This window comes from Hemibagrus wyckioides, linkage group LG10 (genome assembly GCF_019097595.1).
Source record: "Hemibagrus wyckioides isolate EC202008001 linkage group LG10, SWU_Hwy_1.0, whole genome shotgun sequence".
In the NCBI taxonomy this organism is placed as follows: Eukaryota; Metazoa; Chordata; class Actinopteri; order Siluriformes; family Bagridae; genus Hemibagrus; species Hemibagrus wyckioides.
The window spans coordinates 7494335-7515015 of NC_080719.1; the positions used below are offsets into that span (position 1 = coordinate 7494335).

Here is a 20681-nt window from a genome sequence, read left to right on the forward strand (position 1 = left end):
GACTCCATTACAGAACAAATTCACAGATTAACCAGTCAGAGGAAGTTCATTTTCTTCATTTACACTGATTTCTAATCGAACTAAAAAAACGATAGACAAACCGACCTACAATACTTATTCAGACCTAAATGCCAGATAAATCCAGATTAAGAAGAGCTCGATATGTTTAAAGCCCCATCATCACTAAACAGCAAACCTGAAGTGGACTGAGACAAAAATTAAAATGAAAGAAAATAAACAAATCACTCCGATAACACGATACGACGCAGCCGAGCATCCGGCAAACGTTTCTGTGGATTTCAACTACAGTCAGTGCATTGAGTAATAGATTCTCATACAGCACGTTTGCTCATTACATACCAGGATTACGGCGGCATTGCTCAGTGGACGTGTAAAATGGTGTCTGCTTGTTTCTGAAAACTGCTGGCTACCGATAGTAGCTTTAAAGACGGGAGCATTTCTCATGCTGTCTGTATCTGCGGATTGTCACTCAGCTCTCTGCTTAAACCAGGGTTCCTAAAACTCTGGAGAGCAACAACACAGCTCAGGCTTACAAACACACCGGATTCATTTCATGTGCTGAACATCAAGCCCTTTCTGAGAGGAAATCAGGTGTGATGGAGCTCGGAACCCCCGACCCCCGATCTCTGGAGACAGTGGACCATGATGCACTTAGTTCAGGTCTGGAACAACTAAAATAAAGAATAAAGTCATTTTGGCTGGTGTATAGTTTTTAAGGCCTAATTGAACTTTTGTTGGTTTTTTTTTGCATTGAACCTACTAACATTTGATATGAAAAAGGAAACTTAGAGGAATATGAATAGAAAAAAAAAACAAAAAAACAAAACAAAACAAAAACAAATAAAATTCAGTACCATTACTACTTACAGTGCTTGGAGAATATCTTCCCAGCATAATGCGGAAGGTGTGACCCTTCACTAAATGGTTTACATCTCTTACATTTTGTAGTAGTGCTCCCTCAAAATACAGCTCGACAAAAGGCTTTTTCCAAAATAAAAAAATATATATATTTAAAAAGAAAACAAACAAAAACAAAAACAAACCACAAGAGAGAGAGAGAGAGAGAGAGAGAGAGAGAGAGCACATTGCTTCGTCTTGCTCATTGAAAATCAGTGCAGTGTCACTTCCCTGGCATTTAAAAAGAAAACGACAGAAAAACCAAAAATAAAAACAAAAACAACAGAATACATTAAATAGAATCTACCATAGAAACAGTTTACACCAAAAATATTAAAAAAAATCACACGTCACAAAAAAAGGACTTTATCAAACAGAGGTGATGAGACCGCAGGATCTTTAACACGTATCCCAGAAACCCTCACTGTAGATCCACTTTCCTGAGTTTTTTTTTTTTCCCTTCCATTTTTTTTCCCTCACTTTACTTTATGACAAATACAAAGTGTAGAATAGTTGTTACTAAATGGGGCACAAAGAACCAGTGTTGCTGATGTCAAGGAAACCGTGTCCGGTCCCTTCGGCATTCAAGTGCAAAAGCGTTCGACGCTGCTGCTACACTTTAAGCCGCTCAGGAACGCTTTCACACGCTGAGCACTCACTGCTGTTCCTGACACGATAAACCAACCATTAAAAACACAGTCTAAAATCAATTTATCAAAAATTTCTTCTGACATTTTAACTCAGCACAGGCTGGGTGGCAAAGTAGCTGCACTGGGATGGAGGGGGAGAAAAAAAAAAAAAAAAATTAAAGTGAAGGATTGTGGGTAACGTGTGTCCATCACCTGGGTTTGACCGAAAAATAACAGAAGAGCATCACATCCAAAAATAGTGAACAGTACCATCACCTTTATCACTTACACGTCACACCACACGCGCTAGTCCACAGTTTTACGCGCCTAGTCACTAGAAAAAGCTATCGACTTCAATAGTTAAGCCACTTTTGGTACAATTGCAAAAAAGAGAGATATCAAACAACTTTATAGTTCTTTTTTTTAAATGTTTTATAAATAATGCAAGATACTCTATGTGTGATTTTTTTTTTGTTTGTTTTATATAAAATTCAAGACTCCACCATATAGACAAAGAATCTTAGAATACGTTACGCAACGTCACAGCGACAGATTTTATGGTAAAGCTTGTGAGAGATTGCCGGTTTATGCAACCGGATAGTCCCCTTGTTCAAATGTCCTTTGGAAATTTTTATATTTTAGAGCAATCTTTTTCTGATTTTGTCTATATTGGTAAAGGGAACAAAATAAGAAGAGAACGAGTCATTCTCTTGGAGTTATTGGGAAGCATAAGACAGGGAAAATATAATAATAATAATAATAATAATAATAATAATAATAATAATAATAATAAGGGTAACACTTTGTAATCAACAAAGATATATAAAGAAAATACAGTTTTGCCAGCATAAAAACACATGACAAAAATTTCACAAGCTCCACAAAGGAAACTAAATCAGCAGTTTGACTTTCCACAACATAAAGGTCTTATTGCCTTGCCAATAAGTTCTGTTATAAAAGAAATAAATCCTTTTTTTTTTCTTTAATTCCTTATGAAAAAAAAGGACTACCCAATCACATAAACTGGTCTCAGTTATCCTGATAGCTACCATACGAATATCATCAGCTGATTCCTCTTGTCTCGTCTCGTCTCATCCCGCTTCTCAGCAGTGGCTGGTCAGTGCACAACATTAGGCAACGGTAAAGGGACGGCCAAAGCGTAAAAAGAGCAGAGCGTGTTCACGACTGGAAGCATCTCAGAGTAGGAGATACACCAGTGCAGGGTCAGTATAAACACAGGAAGGACACTAATACTCCACAATATGTCAGATGTGTGTGTGTGTGTGTCCTGGACAAGCTCTCATTCCTAACTAACCCAGCTTTATAAGATTTCTTGTTAAAAATAAAAAGCCCCGTCCTTATGCCAGGTCCTTGTGTTTATGAGCGCAAGGTGGAGATTAAAAGTGTACAAAGTGTATGTCTGCTTTGCGACCAAGTTCTCGGACACAGGAAAAAGGAGAGAAGTACAAAACACAGCAACACAATCAATTTTAAATATTGCATAAAAATCAGAAAAAAAAAATACACTTGGGCCCTAAAGTCCAATAATATCATACAAAAAAAACAACAAAATAGAAAGACTATAAATCCAGCACTCATTGCAGTCACAAGAGGCTTCTTTTTCTGCTTCTCTTTCAAATTCTTGTAATTTCTTTAAAAAAATGAAGATTTTTCTGGAAGCCCAGTCGCCCAAATTGTCCTTGATGGTGGTTTTTGGTTTGGAAGTGTGTACAGTAAGATACTGTACTGACCAATTCAAGTGGAAGTATCAGGATGTGTTGAGGACGCTGTCTTTTTAGACACCAGTCCTCCATGTCAGGCTCCATTTCACAGAAATCTGGAACAATTTGCACCAATTTGACCTCTTGCTGTATTTGTCCCGTGCCTAAATCGTGATGCACTGACCAAGCCCCCCCCAGCCCTCTTTCTCTCCCCTCAACCTCTCTCCTCACTGGCCTGTACTAAGACCTAGCATCTGTTTTGGACTTGACTATCGTGATGACGCTGGTGGCGCCCACCTTCCCCGGTACAAGCGGCCCAATGACAGAGGCCAGAGACCCCCGGGCGGAGACGGGAACGGGCGCGTTGCCGATGGGCACCGCAGGAGCACGAGCCACAGTCCTGGCAAAGTTCTGTAGTGCCTCATATTTAGAGCGCAGGGCATCAAGCTCCACCTTCATGCTGGCGTTCTCTGAAGCAAGCTTCTCCACCTCCTGCTGGAGTTCGGCCTTCTGCCGCTCGAGCTCCTCCTTTTGAGTGACACGCTTGACTCGGCAGCTGGCGGCATACCCTCGGTTCTTGAGCGTGCGCCGCCGCTGCTTCAGCTGTACGATCTCCTCTTTGGAGAGGCCACGCAGGTGCTGGTTGAGCTCGCGCACCGACATCGACACCAGCTCGTCGTCTGTGAGGCTTGTGCCATTCTCGCCTGGCTCCCGCTTCACCTACAACACAAAGGGAGAAAGTGATGGATGAAGTGGAAGACGAAGGTGAAGAGGAGATTTTAAAAATGATATAGTGGAAAAGGTGACAGACCTTCAAGGCCTTGTTTCCCTTGTTAGTGGTCGTCATGCCACGAGAGCCGCTCGTAAACCACACAGATCTGCGAGAGAGGAAACAGCTACCTTTAAAGAATGCTTTTAATTCACAAGTTCTATAAAGCCTACAGTACTGGCTTTACAAACTCACCCCCCTTAATAGATGAGGCCTAGATGAAATCATTTTTATATTTAGCTGTAACTGATATGATTTTAAAATAAACTGCACACTCTTGCCACGTGTACCATGAACTAGTTACCTTTCTCTAAAAAGAAACCTGGAACAGTGAAAGTGGCAGCATGTAACCGCCAGCTTCCTGTCTCCAACTTCCCGTGTGGCTCTAGTGGTTGGAAACCTTCTCTTAAGTTCGAGAACACCTTTTTTGATGAGAGTTCTGCTTGTCGCTGATAGGGCCGCTAACAGCATGCAGGGGAGGAGCCAAATGGTATAGGAGGAAGTGGTGGCATGGGCAGCGGGCCAGGGGATTACCAGAAAGTAATAGACTAATTAGACTGTGCTCACTCGATCGCACGGGGAAAACAGGAGGGGCTTTTAATTTGAATATTTCACAAACCAATGCTAAAAATCACAACACAAATGTTTGGTTTTTACCTTCAGCAAAAAAGGTATTTTCCTTTGAGCTTAAATGTATTACACATAAACAAAATTCGATTCTGAAATAGTTTTATCCATTTAAAATATTCACTTCAGGACAGCCTTTTTCATTTGCCATACACATACACATGGCTACTGCTCAATATAATCCAGCTCAGCTGTGACAGCTGACTGAACACTTATAACTGCTCAGCCGCTTTCGTTAAAGTGACAGCTAGTAAAACTGAAAGCCGGTATCTTAGTTCTCCTTTTTTCGATTGAATTAGAGGAAACAAGTACCTGTTACAGGAAACAAAGAAAGGGAAAGCATCACGTAAAATGTAAACCAGTTCAGTCTCTCACTCACACACACTCACACACACAAACAATCTCTACAATGGGCATCATTGAGGTGGGCCCGGGATGACACCCCTGCAGCACCGGGGTGTTCCCATGAAGAGCAGCCATTGTTCCAACTGCCATCATGGGATTGAGCAAGGATGATTCTGCACATTCCTTCACATCCCTCAGCTGGCACTGTGCCTCAAACAGCAGAACGCAGCTTCTTACTGCCTCACAAACCCCAGAGCAAACAGAAGAAATAAAGAAGAGGGAGCCGTGATCCTCAGACACGACCCACACAGTCTATTCCATAATACTGCAAAGTACGCACTGTGTACTAATTAGTAGGAGAATCCAAACTAATGAAACCTCTTCAACTCCAAGGATGTCTGATTACAGACTTGGCTTCCTCGTCCTCATAAGTCCGTTCCAACTGGTTTCATTGTAATAATTGATTGGTGAGCCAGTCTGGCAGACAAGTAGCTTCAACAACCACAGAAATAAAACACCCTAAAAGCAAGTTTGCATTTCGTATGCATGTTTGATGCTTTAACTACATCACACTAATTGTTCTGAATCCCACATTCCACACACACACATCGGCAGAGGTGCGATCTGGTTGACGGTGGAACTATTTTTACTAGCTGGATCAATTACCATGCACAGATGACAGACAATCTTTTCAGAATCAGGAACACACCGGTATGTGGCAACAGAGACCGAAGTGAACAGAATAAATCTCAGTGCCAAGCATATCACTCTCCTGAGTCACCTCTCATTTCATTTCAAGAGGAAAAATAAAGACGCTAGCCAGACGCGTACGTTTTTATTTGCAATGGGATGAGAGAAAACTACAGCGTTTGAAATAACAACCACGCCGCGGTCAGAGACACTAAGATCAAACCGTTTCCCCCTTCAGATGTTTGGCATGAACATTAACTGAAGCTCCTTACCTGTAACTGCGGGATTTTATGCACTGCACATGATTGGCTGACTGGATCGTTGCATGAATGCACAGGTGTTCCTATTAAAGTGGACTGCGAGTGTATATACTTACAGCATATTACTAAAAATCACCTAAGCATAGTGCAGTATACAAATATGTGATTAAAGACTGCTGCAAGCAAGCCTACTTTTCCCAGCCCTCTGCAGTACAGGTTTCTCAACATCAGATTTAAAAGCCCAGGATTTGCATTTCACACGAAAGAGCTTTTCAAAGCGGGCTTTTCATTTATTTAAAGCCGTCACTCATTGGGAGGACACGAGCGAAGTCAGACACCGCTGACCTTCGTCTCAGTAGTAAACACACCCGGTGCATATTAAGAGATTAAGGGCCTCTGTGTGTGTGTGTGTGTTGGAGGGAGTCATTTCCTGGCAGAAGCTCTCAAGAAGCGTCTGCATAAGTCCTGCCACCAACTACACCCATTTCCAGCACCGGATCACAGGCGGGACGACTACGGCTCAGAGTAATGAGAACCTACTAATCCCAGAAGGTCCTACACAAGAGCGTGAGCAAGAGAGATAGACAAGTGTGTGTTTTATCCTGCACAGGCCGGCTGAAATCCCCCCGTATGGAGCAGCGCACTGGGCCACGGGCTCAGGATTAGACTGATTAACCTGTCCGTCTCCGTCTCAGCCCCGGGACACGGAGGACGGGCAACTGAGAAAGCAACAAACAGCGACACAGCACAGCCAAATGAATCCACTTTATTATGTTTAACAAAAACATACATGCCCTTAACCTGTAGAATTACGTTTACAAAGAAAAAAAAAAATCAGTCTATTAAAATCATACACTCTCTGGCCAATTTAATAGAAACACCTGAACATTTAGTTTAGTCAGACAGTGGCATCACGCAGTTTTACAGAAATCCAGATATAAGAATTTAATACAAACTCATGGAAATTCAATCAGCCAATCATGTGGTAGCAGAGCAGTGCGTACAATCACGCCGATACAGATGAAGAGCTTCAGGTCATGTTCAAACATCAGAATGTAGAAAAGGTGTGATCTCATTGACTGACTATGGCATGATTTTTGGTTTGAGAAATTTGAGAAACTGCTGATCTCCTGGGATTTTCACACACACACACACACACACACACACACAACACTACACAGAGTTCACTGAGAATGGTGCAGAAAAAAGGAAAAGCATCCAGATGGAGACAGTAAGGTGGAGGAAACGCCTTTTTGATGAAAGAGGTCAGAGGAGAAAGGCAAGACTGGTTACCGCTCTTTATAGCCGTAGCGAGCAGAAAAGCATCTCTGAGGCTACAATCTAGAAACCAGGAAGCCCGAAGATTGAAAAAAGTCCAGCTGACATTTAAATCTCAGCTGTCCAGTTTCGGTGGCTGAATAACTGCATGAATGTGCAGGTGTCTCTAATATAGTGGACGGCGAGTATATGCAAGATAAAATTGTTCACAACAGCAGGTTAGGGGTTTGCATGATCAGAACAAGCAATATTTCTCAATTGGTTGATCAGTTTGTAACGCATAAAAAAAAAAAAAAAAATGCAGAAAATCACATTTTTCACAGTGTGTGTGTGTGTATGTGTGTGTGTGTGTGCAACAGATTTAAACAAAGCAGCACAGAATAAAAATAACCCAACTCTAATCAGACTGCAATACCAGAGCAACTAGCAAACACACGAACACAGTTTCCCTCCTGCATTCTTCCACTCCACTGTTTTTGAGCGAAAACGTCGCTACACAAAAGACCGGATTAACACGCACCAACCTGAGGGGGAGGGGCTTCATCTTTATCGGGCCTCGTCTTATTTCCCTAGTGCCCGATCCCCATCCCCCATCAGCCCCTGCTCTGTTAGTGCCGGCAGCCAACGACCCACCCCCCTGTACCATGCACCAGCCTGCCACACACACACACACACACACACACACACACACACACACACACACACACACACACACACACACACACACACACACACACAGCATTGCTTCACATACAGCAGCTCACACATTCCTTACTCCACTGGCGAGTCCACTGAGAACACCAAAAAGGTTAGGATGATTTAGGACAACATGTGTAGACGAACGAGGGAAAAAATAAAAAGAGGGACACGTCCATATGGTGCACACAGCGGGCAGCGTCTAGCCTAAATTTCAATTTCAACCCACGTGGACTAAATAGTGCAGCTTACAGCGATTGGACGCTACGTTCGAGCAGCTGTTCTGTGCCAGATCAGACTGCCGTCTTCAGTGAGAGACGGAACAAGGAGATAATAAAGAGACAGAAGCAGAAAGAATTGTAGGATAACACACACACACACACAGAGGAATATATAGCGGGAATTGACTTTGAAAATGCATGAGAGAGATCACACAAGAGAGACAGAAGGGCAACATCATAACTCCTTGCTTTCATCCAACCACCTACACACACACACACACACACACACACTCATCTACCCACCTACTCACCCACAAACACAAAACACACACCCCCCACACACACCACTTATGGCGATTCTGTTTAATATTCCTCTGTGAGGAGAGGTCACCGACAAGAAACAGACGTCTTCCCGTTGCACCAACACACCTCATTACCTCTGATAAAGGACTCAGTGTGTGTGTTTTAGCAGCACACGTGCCGTTATGGAATTATTCTCTGGATAACTTCATGATAATGACTAGTATTAATATCGAAGTGATGATTTTGCACGATTCTTCAGACAGTATAGACACAAGCAGCTTTAGTGTTCATAAGTCTTTGCTTAGTCTTATAGACGATTAAAATAACATAGTAATTGAAATGTATTCTTTATTATATTCTTTATTTGTGGTGTGTGTGTGTGTATGTCTTAGAAGGAAACACCATCATAATATGTGAGAAAGATGAAGATGAGGATGAGTGTGCTGAGGTGGTCATACTGGCCTTTTGCAGGTGTATGCTAAATTCTTCTCTATCAGCTCTCACACTGCTGACTTCTTTAGAGTTAAGTCTCTCTCACTTACACACACACACACACACACACACACACAGGATGAGGGACAGAAAGCGCTGAGCATGAGAGAGCGGGAAAGAAAGAAAAGTGCCACTGAACAAAAACCAGGTCTATAGAAGCATGCAAAGAGACTGAGAAGAGAGACAAAAGGAGGAAGACAAAAGAAAAGTTAAAGCCAGGAGCTGTAAAGAGAGAGTGAGAGACAGAGCACATAAGAACCAGTCTGAGGAGGTTGTGCATGTGTGTATGTGTGTGTATGCGTGTGTGTGTTGCAAGGGGGTTGGAGGAAAAGAGCCCGGCCAAAACTGCATCCTCAACACATTTGTGGGAGCTTAGAGGCCGGGGAGGAGGATTGGGGTCGCGCTGAGGGGAGAAAAGCCCTGAACTCAGCAACCAGCGCAACTAAAACCGCCAATTAGAAAAAGTTCCTGCGCTGATCCTCTGCTACAAAACTGCAAGGCCGTCAACACACCACTCGGCTATTGCTGAGACAACCAAACGAGCCCAAGCAACGGCTAGGAGAAGGGGAGGGGGGTAGTTCAACCAAAGAGGGACGACAGAACAGATGCAGGAGTAGAACTTGGAGTAAAGGGGGAATAAAAATGAAGACGCATGATAGTTTGGCATTCTGTCTGAGAACAAGTGTGTAATTAATTGAACAGGAGTTCAGCCTCTGGAGTAGGAAGTCTAAGGCAGAGATTTCCATCCCCAGTGGAAACCATTCTAGTTCTAACTGTTTATGCTACAAACCATGATCTACACCGCGATCTGCCTAATGGAAGGCACATCTACTGTTTCAAAAAAAAGTCGAGTCAGGTGCGTTAAACATGCCGTGTTCCGGGATGTCCCGAGCGACTCCTCTACAATCGGGTCAGTGAGCAAAGATTTTTCTTTTAGGCTGCAAAATCCAGACTGATTATTTAACTGAAAAAGTGAGACTTGGTTGTTAAGTGAACAAAAGATGGAAGCAGCATCATGAAGAGTGGTGGAGAAAACAATTAAAAAATAAAATCAATCAATCACAGGTTCGAATTGGACCATGCCACAGCCATCCGTGGGCTGTGCATACCCAAAGTGGGCATACTCTCTCTTTCAATCACCAATTGTGGGATTCTGTGATATGAAGTATGAGAAGAAGGCAAACAGTGAGTGTCTGAGTGTCTTACTCTGCACTGTGACCCTGTATAAGCTGCAGTTTGAAACAATTAAAAGGCAGATTTACTGTCCAAAAACTCTTTGTATATATTTCTATTCAACAATCCGTGTTTAGCCACACCACAGTCCAATGCCTGGACATTCAAGAAGTCCTTCGCATCACCACTGGACTTGAGACACATCAAAGAACTGTTGCTGTTCTCTGACCTGGCTTGCATCAGTTTCCTCTTGGATAGCTGCTTTTATTTTCCCCAGTCTGGGTTGTCAAATGTGTGGTCGTCAGACTGGTTGAAAGAATCACTAGTTGATTTTAATGCAGGAGGCGAGATTTGTTGGAATGCGGGTTAAAGGAAAATAAGGCAGAGGTGGAGCTCTAGACGATTTTTTCTATTCGGGGTTCATTGATGGATTTTTGGATGAATACCAGTACAGAACTTGGGGATGGTTGTGGTTGGTGCTTCTCAAAGTCAATCATGCTCCAAGTCTAGAAAAATCATGCTTCAGGCTATCTAAGTTTTGAGTATATACCTGGGAGATCACAAGTGTGAATTCCTATGATAGGACAGCTATCGGTGGTTGTGATTCCAAAAAGTTATAACTGGGCTTTAAGGCTTCCCTACAGCCCCATTTGAATGGAGTGGCACTAGCTATTCACCGTAGTATAAGGCAATTAGCGGTCTTCTTCCTATGGTATTAGAGTTGTTGATATTTACAATAAGGGGCAATTTATTTACACTGATCCACCAACCTGCATGATTTTTGAGAAGGTGGTAGAGGATCAATATTACAAATATACAAAGCATTACAAAACACAACCATTATGAGACATAATTTACACATGTACAGCACTATTGGTACTGACTGTTCATATTACTGTAGAACGGATTTTTACCAGAGCTACATCATATCCCTGTAATTCAGGCAAACCGAACACAAAGGCACGAGGGATACTCTAATTCTGGATGTGTGGGTGTTTGTTTGTTTCCTCAAATGGGCCATGTTTAGCCTTATTAATCCTGTCTGATGCTCTCCTATGAAGTGCAGATGTCTTTGGCAAGTTCCTGGTAAGCATAGCTCGATAATACACCAGTTGAACACGCGCACAGTAAAGGGATTTGGCTCGCCTGAGAGCCGCAGCCGTATCATTCCCATTATAAGGAATGAATCACGGGGCTGAATTGTAAGGCCTGACAGGGTGTAATAAACATCATAAAACTCAGGTGCTTGTTTATCCTCGGAATACAGCTCAACTCTGATCTTCAGACAAAAGCACATCTGTGAAGCGTCATTTTTAAAAAGCGAGCAGAGTGACAGACGTTACTTTTCAGGGGTCTTCCCTCTCACCCACGTTTCTAAGAGCAGTCAGGATATCGATTGGAGACAGCTTCTCTGCTCGAGTGTGAAGTGAATAATTGAAGAACGAGCGAGACAGAAAGACCGAAAAAGAGAATACGAGACTTTGCCGGATGACGTGGGACACGGAAACATAAAGGCGGGTAGCAAAAGACAAGAAAACGACAGTAAAATGAGTGATATATCAGAGCCGGGGAAGTGTGCAGGATTTAAGGGTGAGTAGAGAAGGAAAGCCTTTCTATCTCTACATACTTTCTCATCTCAGGTATAAGTGTGTGATGGCAAAAATGTCCTAACACAAGCAGAAAAAAGTGCAAAGTCAGGAAGCGGGTGTGTGCATTTTTTTTTATTTAGTAAGGGCTTTTTCCAGTAGTGAAGCTCGTAGGTTAATTTGCTCCCCCCACACCCACCCACCCACCTCTTTATAGGCACAGAGAGATAAAGTTAACTAAATCTTATTTTTTCCTCTGATCCTCCAGGTCAGCACAAAAAACAGCAACGGACGAAAGAAATAAACAAGCCTGAAGATGGATTGAGAGAGAGAGAGAGAGAGAGAGAGAGAGAGAGAGTTAAGCTCTGTGCAGTTTCTCAGTGTCGTCTGAGTACAGAAGAACTGTGTTAATCTCCACACCAAACACAGGGGCTGGACTGATAAGTAAGGAATAAATCACTTGGGGGCAGGCTGCTAGAGAAAAATAATCATAGACAAAGTGGTATAATGCAGACAGACGCAAAACACTTACAGTTACAAAGCCTGATGTGAATCTTGTTTTCCTTTATACAAAATTTTATTAGAAATGGCGGAAGACGTACAATGCACCTACACTGCGGGCGTCTTCCATAAACATCAAAACAATCCAGATCAACAAAACGTGAGTTATTATTAGTCAATAACACGGCTTTTTATTGGTCTTACATTACGTGGCGCGTCTGCCGTACAACTCCCTGTGAAGATGCGGTTACTATAGAAACAATAACATATTAGCATGAGAGCATTAACGTAAACCTTTGGAGCTGACGGTTATGAAATGAATCCACACCTTCGGACCAGACGGATTTGGGAATTCAGCAGCACTGTGCTAGAACAGTATTTTAATTACTTGTTTTAAACCAAGCCCTCGTTGTAACTCGTTATTCTCTAGGTATAGAGTGATATTTATTGGAGCAGGATTTCTGATCTTAAACTTGATGCTAGTAAAATATTTCTTTTTTATTAGAACGTTCACTACTAAGATATACACAAGTACAATCGAGTGCAGACGTTTATGGATTCTGAATGGAAAACAAATTAAATTGTGAATTATTTTAGAAATTTACAAGATGCACTTGACAACAATGCAAAACGTAAGGTGAACGAGGTGGAAACCTCAGCCCTGTCTCAGGTCCCCAGACCCGATCAGGCATTTCACAGAGAAACATTCAAAACAAGAGGATCCTGAAGCTGCTCAGAGGTTATGAAATAGTTTAAAGAGTAAATATAAGAGGATAAAAACATTTCTGAAAACAAAGGAACATCTCTGAAACATTAAACGTCTTATTGTTATAAACTTCCTAATTCTGTCATAATGGTGTTTAAGTTTTGGACGCAGTTTCTAGTCACACATTTTGGTTATTAAATGATCTGGTTTAAGTCACTTTGAAGGAAAATTTAAGAAACACAGTCCAATGTTTCAGTGTCTGTGTTAAAGCCACACCCACAAAACGTCTGAGCTGGACATGATGCCCAGGTTAGAAATCCTGAAGGCTGGGACAAGAGGTAGAGCCTAAAATATGAAGCCTCTTGTTTCTGATTGGTCAGATAATGGCGCTTTTACGTTATTTGCCGTTTGTCTTGTTCAGAATCCGGGGCAGAACACAGGCAGGAGTTTTTTCCCCCCTCGTGAACTGATTTGTTTGACATCTACTGCAAATGGGATTACAAAGTGTTCAGACTTTAAAATCACTGACTTCATCTTTAATTTAGTATCCGAACTGAGGCTAAATTTTACACGCCCTCAAACAAGCTGCACAGAAAGACTGGTTTCTCTGCACTGCCATGTTTTCACATCTCAACCCAGTGTCCAGACCATGACACTAAAAGTCAGCATGAGTCAGCAGGAGCTCAGTTACGGACAGAGATACGTAACAGTTTTACAGGATGGCCCGTGGAGTCTATTTGATTGCGCACACAAATGAATGCTCAGTCTGGGAGTGAATGTGATCATGACAGACAGCGTTGCTCAAGCTTCGTCTGCTCATAACTCGGCTAGCATTGACCATTCCCAGTATTCATCTGGCAATATGAACCTACATCCCACCACCACCACCACCACCACCACCATCACCACCTCCCATGCTCTATTCTCCTCTCCTTTTTTTCACTACTCCATCTTTTCCCTCACACTTCTTCCCGCTCATCTTATTTCTGTTTCACTTTCAAGCTGATTTCCTGCCTCCACTCCTTTCTAGAAACTTCTTTAAGGGCTGTATACGGGTCACTGTACTGCATGCTCGTAGAAAATGCTTTTATAATTATAACCTCTTCCTTTCAGAGACGTGTCCATTTCAACTTTCAGACACCTGCATGTCCTTGACAGGACTAATAACAGCAAACAACATGGCCCCTCTCTCTCGTTCTCCATCTGTGTGTTTTTCGAAGGAGTTTTGGTCGCCCTGTTTTCTCTTTTCGCAGTGTTTCGCAGCTGGAGCATGGCAGGAGCAGCGTGCCACTGCGGGTAAAAACTGCGGCATATTGCTGGTGAGATGATGCAACTCGGAGACATTCAGCCCAGCCCGGCAGTCCAAGAAAGCCTTCAATGCCACGAAAAAAAACAAGACCTTATGAATATCCACATTTCACTGAACAACCCAACTGGGTCAAATAAGATGTCGTGACTAAAATTCTGTCTGCAATAGACAATACGCACAGAGTAGTGAGCATTCCCTAAAACTTTTCTGCTCGTGAACAGCTATTAATAATACGTTTGGATTGAAAGATGGTGATGAAAAGCTTTCCGAGAGTGATCCGTTCACGTCTTTCACTCGGAAAACAAAATATAAATCTACTTTAGTCTTTCGTTAGAGGTGCAGAGGAGGATCTTCACATACAATCAAAGTCAATTACTGAGATTAATTAACAGCTTTAAGCAGGGCTTTCTAATGCTTAAATTCTTATTTAAGCCATAACTTTTTCAACCTACAGCGATTTGTTTTCCCCTAAATGACCTTTATTGCGCAACTCGAACACACCACAGCAAGAAATCCCTCAAACAGCAGTTTGTGACAAATGAACATTGTGAAATTTGCAAGATTCCCCACAGAAACCATCGTTAAATCGTGCACAGCTCTCTCTTCTCTATCCTTTATGAAACAGGAGAGTGAAATGCGATAGATATTCTACTGCAGAGGAGAGATTACGCGTCTTACAACCTATTTCATCTTCTTACAACCTATTTCATCATTACCGAGAGCGCGCCAGAGCAAGAGTGAGAGAGACAGAGTGGAAAAAATAGACTCTCCTGATCCCCCTCCTTCTCCTTCCTCACTGCCACCCCAAAGTCCTCTTCCCTCCCTCCTTTGTCTGTCGTTCCCTCTCTCTCGAGACCTTCGGTCCCTTTATCTTGTGGAAGCTTTCAAACTTGTCCCTCCGGATGCCTGGCGCGTGCCTACACACAGTCGGCCACGGAGCTCCATACTCGCTGCGATGAAAACGATGCCGATTGGTTCGATGCGTAAATATTATTATTTGTCAATTCTAAAAATCAGCCACGGTTAATTAGCTCGGGCCGGGAACGGGAAAGGACGTTTACGGTGGACACTGTTGCCACGACGGGAAAACATGCACGGTTAAACACACATAAGTTAATCATCACCTTGAGCGTGTATTTACTCTAAGCCACCAGACACATAGCAGAGGAAAGCCTATAAAGATGTAGTTCATTAAGCTTCCTGATCGTGTGTGGGTGTAAAAGTCTAGGTTACATGACGGGTGCTACACACATAAGCATAAAACAACTTCTGACGCATAAGCGTGTTTGTGTGTGTGTGCGTAAACCAGGCGTGATGAGGCAGAGCGCTCTAGCAATTCCTTCACAAATGGTGATAAATCTGAGGCTCGCCTGCACCTAACTCACTAAACGGCGTGCGCCATTCATTCGTCCTCATAACTGCAGCCACTAAACATATATTTATTAAACAGGACGTAGACAGACAGAAAGCAGAGGCGAGAGACGGGAGGAGAAAAGGAAGGAGGGTGGCGTATCACTCATTCGGAGAACTTTACGGCACAAAAAAAAAAAAGTGCAGCTGAACCTCATTAATAAATTAAGATTGCTCTTCCAAAAAAAGACAGATGACACATTTTTCAGCGCCTCGCCAAGTTCCAAATCTGCTTGCCTCCCCTCTTACTACACCTGGTGTGAACAGAAATAAAAGCACAATGCTTCTTTGCCTCTCTCCGCTCTCCAATAATATAAATGTAACATAACTGCAAGACCCAGGACGTCTAGAGAAAGGAACATAACATAAATCAGCAATGACTGCAGTCCAGACGGTCATTTTATTCATTGTCATCATGTTTGCTGTGGAAGTGAAAAAGCAGAAGAGGAGTAGTTTTAAAAAAGGGGGTTAGACTACCTGTTTGCAGAAAAGAGGAAGCACGAAAACTGCCATCTGTTGCAAAACTCGTACTGTAAATGCAAACCATCACATTTCTTTTTTTATGCAGCGGTGATGCAAGGGTCGCAATTTTCCCTTCAAAAGTTGCATGTACAGCATTCGATATGGGAAGTAAGCAAAAAAAAGAAAGAAAGAGACACTTGCTTTAAGCTAACACGCGTTCTAACGTCTGGCTGAGAAGAAACACAATCACAGAGGAAACTATTTTTTTTTTTTTTATATACACAAATGGAAAGCCGGTCTGTTTGACAGCTAAACAGCCATCAAGTACAACACGAAATAGACCTCACACAATTCTGTAAGAACTTTATTAATGGGAAGAGAGAAGAAACTTAAATGTGCATGCATATTTAATTTGCATTACATGGATGATTTAAAAAAAAACTTGTACAGTCTTACAAGCATGCTCCATAAACCTGCTGCATACGTTTAACACTTCAGTCTAATCAAACTCATAAAATAGCAAGCTAAGTAACGAGTGAAAATGCCATCTGTCAAGCGAGGAAGCGTTTCAGTTGCTTCAGCATTTTTTTTTCTTCTTGAGGGGGAGAGAGGGAGAGGGAGAGGGAGAGCGAGAGAGAGAGAGAGCGAATGCCTTGAAGACAAAACCGTTCTTGTTCTCCTTCGTCTCAGGCCGGCCCCATCGCACATTCTTAATCTTATCTCTTTCTCTCCTCTGTTGGCTTTTCTGTTCAGCCATCAGCACATTCTGCCCATCAGCATCGGTCAGTGCTCAATTAAGCCAGAGAAAGTGAATGTGGAGCAAAAATTGCACTGCCTAAAGTGCAGCCTAAGTACTCGGCTGATCAAATTACACTTGTTCCTTGGCCTCTCAACCAGACCATTTGCGCTGCTAATTGCAGCACCACCACAAATTACAATTCAAATTTTATCAGACGATTTGGGGATAATATGCTGGATGTGGCTCTTAAAAGGGAGGATGTTTCTCTGCAAGGCCCCTTTACATGTTACTCGTGTAAATCAATCTGCTAATTGATTTGTAGAAGGAAAAACAAAAACAAACAAACAAAACTAAACAAAAAAAGAACCCTTAATTGAGCTTCGTGGCAATTACCGTGGGGTCTCTGGGCCTTTCCGCTTCCTATCATGAGGAGCGTGGCTCTCCATGAACCATGACTGACACTGATTTATCTTTTAGTGTACAGCCATCTATTGAGACTTCATAACATTGGGATAGACGATCTAGGAAATACAACAGTTCCCAAAAATAGATTCTGTGGTTAAAATGGATTCAGTGACAGTCTGCGTTTTATATTTTACAGTCATACGATAAATGTGTGTATATAACAAACCGGTTATTAAAGTATCACACAATGTTTGGCCATTTTGCAAGTCCAGAAAATCTGAGCAGGGTGGCTCCAGGTCATCAATGAAGGGACTGATCGTACCAGGGTCTGACTCCCAAAAACCACAGCCAGGGTGATTGATGAATCAGCATTTTAACCCCAAGCCAAAATATCTCTCAATTAGATCCACAAACACGCCATCCATAAACCAGTGCAGGAATCATCTGATCACATGCCTTCAGTCTGTTTCACAATTTTGCACATCATCATACCTCTATCTGTATAAACTCACACAGAAAAATGGAAACAAAAACCCAAAACAAAACTCATGGGTGAAGTGTGAATTTATATCCCTGCTGCTGCTGCTGCTGCTGCTGCTATAACGAGCGACCTCAAACAAAAACAACAGACATGATGACCACGGGCTACAACCTTCTGGAAATAGTAAGCTTAACATCATCGGGCTATTATTAGCTATCTAGTTACTACTATGCTGGCAAACAGGGTGGGATCCTGGCTGTCATTTTCAGTTCCTGATGGGAAATAACAAGCTAGCTAACTCCGAAAACCTGTTCTGTTCCATGATGTCTTACTGTCTCAGTGTTACCTCTGAGCTGAGGGCTGAAGAGAGCTGAGGATGTGAGATGAGATGTGATGGTGCTATATTGTTTTATTTATTCAGGTTTGAATGATGAAACAGCAGGTTATAACCTTGTTATAACCCTTAATAATAAATGAACAGGTCTACATCTCCTACAGTGTGGTGTATAAATATATACACCAAACTGAAGATGTAGACCTGTTCATATATATATATATATATATATATATATATATATATATATATAGATAGATAGATAGATAGATAGATAGAGAGAGAGAGAGAGAGAGAGAGAGAGAGAGAGAGAGAGAGAGACAGAGAGACGTTTTGTCACGTTTTTCTCGCTACTATGGCAGCTAACGTACACATATAAACACAACGTACACGCATATGTATATTAAGAGGTGGCCTCGAAGCGATCGCCTATCGCATCACATTCTTCCAGAGCTCGTCCAAAAGAAACACATCTGCACACACCTGGACTAATTGTTCCGGAAAATAAGGCTGAGACTTACTCCAGTAGCGTCCCCTTTGTGTAGCTGTTAAAGGGCTCCTCTGGGTGGATGTCCAGCCGAGACAAACACGGCGCGGCTCGGTATGACCCCGTGATGATGATCGTGATGAATCAGCACGGCTTAGAGCGCCTTTAAATAAGCGAAGCCTTTCGCTTGTCGCTTTCGTAACACACTGACACACACACACACAGACACGCACGCACACACACACACACACACACACGCGCGCGCGCGCGCTGGAGAGTCGAAACGCCAAAGCGTGCGCACTCAGCAAAACAGATCCGCAAGCCAGCGAGTCTGACACGACGCGACTGCCTGCGAGTGTCAGCTAACTCAGGTCCTTTCACCTCGCTCAAACCCAAAACAAAACAAAAACTAAACAAAAAAAAAAAACCCCGAAAAAACAACGCCGTTTACTCACCGAATGTGAACGGGAAGCGTCTCCGGCACTGGCACGGGTTCCAAAGTAGAAGTTTGAGGCGGCGGAGGTGAAGTTTTTTTTTTGCCGACGCCGCTTCGGAAATTGTTGTAACACTCCCACCTTCTCCTTGTTGATCCGCTTTCTCTTGTGCCGAGGAGGCCAGACGTCATATGATGTTTGGTCACGTGGTTTCATTCATGAAGGATCTACGCAACTTGGAGAGGAAGTCTTAAAGGAACAGGTGCACTGAAAAAAAAAACACGCCACCTGTTAGCATATGGGTAAAGTAAGGTGAATTCAGATTTTTTTCCCCCCTCCACCATTATATCTAAATTTTCTTGTTAATCAGAAGGTCAGGGGTTCAAGCCCTAGCACCACCAAACTGAACCCGAACCCTGTCTGTTCTTGGGGTGCTGGGACATGTGAAGGAAATTATTTGAAGGCACTGTCATGCGTATTTGAGAAATAAAGGCAAACTCAAGGTGTTGATTATCATGTGAAGGAAAAGATGTCACCTTTTAAAGATGCTTGGTTTACCCTTTTTGTGAAGACTTGCTGAAAACCTTTTTTTTTTTTTAAATAAATGGTCATTTCGGACTTATGATGTCATTTATTTATGCTTTTACCTTCATTCTTAGTGAAACTTTCAATATGTTATTTGTAGCGTATTAATCGTGGCATCAACAAATCTAATTTCGATAACAGTTTCATTATCAACGTATTCACACAGTAGACAAATTTAGTCTCAGTCTCAGTCTCTGCCTCTCTCTCTCTCTCTCTCTCTCTCTCTCTCTCTCTCATGAGATGCCAGTGATCCTGACCCTTTCTGCTCCCTGGACCTGACTGTCTAATTCTGTTTGACACAAACAGGTTTGCACTCAAGTCTCCATCCGTGAACAGGTGACTTTTTTTCTAAACTCTAAAACTAGAATGAATATAAAACTAGAATTGCATTTATTAGGACCATACAGTCCACAGATAAAGAAGGAAACTCATAATATAATTTCACTATCAGATGAGGATGGTTTAGCTTTTGAGTATGGTAGCTCTCATGTTTTCTTAATAATATTGTCTCCAGGTTTTTCCTTAAAACCATCATATTTAATATTTCTGATTTATATCATGTGTTTACGTATTTCTGGAAAGATGCTTTGTGTCTTTGTGATACTTTTTAACAATGGTTAAATTATAAAACATATGTAAATGATTGCAATTAACTTTATGCTTAGTTATTACATGTTTATAACATGAGTTGAACAAAATAAAACCTGTCATTTTCCCTATCCTAAGATTTTTGCCCTCAACTTCCATTTTGGTTCAGTTTACACCTGCTTATATTAGGATGTATTAATCATGTTGTTTCTATCAAGCAGTAATGGTAAATTGAACTATTTCCACAAAAGTGATGGAATAGTATCTTTTGAAATTTTTGTTTACTTGGCATGGAATCAATAAGCTAATCAGAGCAAGCTTTAAGCGTTTAGAGAAAAATTATTGGGAAATGGACTGAGCTAAATTATTCGATTACGGATATCCACTTCTTCTCTTATATATGGGTATACACTGATCAGGTATAACATTATAAGCAGTGAGAGGTGAAGTGAAAAACACTGATTATCTCCTCATGTTAGGCAGCAAGTGAACATTTTGTCCTCAAAGTTGATGTGTTAGAAACAGGAAAAAT

At 42.0% G+C, this 20681-nt stretch overlaps 1 protein-coding gene across 4 annotated transcripts; it reads right to left on the bottom strand.

Moving 5' to 3' along the window:
• Positions 1-1345: 1345 nt before the first annotated feature.
• mafgb (v-maf avian musculoaponeurotic fibrosarcoma oncogene homolog Gb) lies at positions 1346-19164 on the bottom strand. Of its 4 annotated transcripts, none has more exons than XM_058401330.1 (3): positions 18998-19164; positions 4080-4146; positions 1346-3988 (listed from the first exon to the last, which is right to left on the bottom strand). In XM_058401330.1, the coding sequence occupies exons 2-3, from the start codon at positions 4113-4115 to the stop codon at positions 3509-3511; spliced, it is 516 nt and encodes a 171-aa protein (XP_058257313.1). In that variant the 5' UTR covers positions 4116-4146; positions 18998-19164; the 3' UTR covers positions 1346-3508. The 4 variants fall into 4 exon arrangements, with proteins under 4 accessions (XP_058257313.1, XP_058257315.1, XP_058257316.1 ...); XM_058401332.1 differs by lacking the exon at positions 18998-19164 and adding an exon at positions 18577-18764; XM_058401333.1 differs by lacking the exon at positions 18998-19164 and adding an exon at positions 5972-6169.
• Positions 19165-20681: the final 1517 nt, after the last annotated feature.

What these genes read in the sequence shown, in the direction of transcription:
- mafgb (XM_058401331.1), bottom strand. Translation starts at nt 4,508, where the DNA reads ATGCTGTTAGCGGCCCTATCAGCGACAAGCAGAACTCTCATCAAAAAA. An exon ending in AGGTTTCTTTTTAGAGAAAG is followed by an intron (nt 4,147 to 4,341) that starts GTAACTAGTTCA and finishes CCTCTCTCGCAG; the next exon opens with ATCTGTGTGGTTTACGAGCG. An exon ending in AGGGAAACAAGGCCTTGAAG is followed by an intron (nt 3,989 to 4,079) that starts GTCTGTCACCTT and finishes TTTGTGTTGTAG; the next exon opens with GTGAAGCGGGAGCCAGGCGA.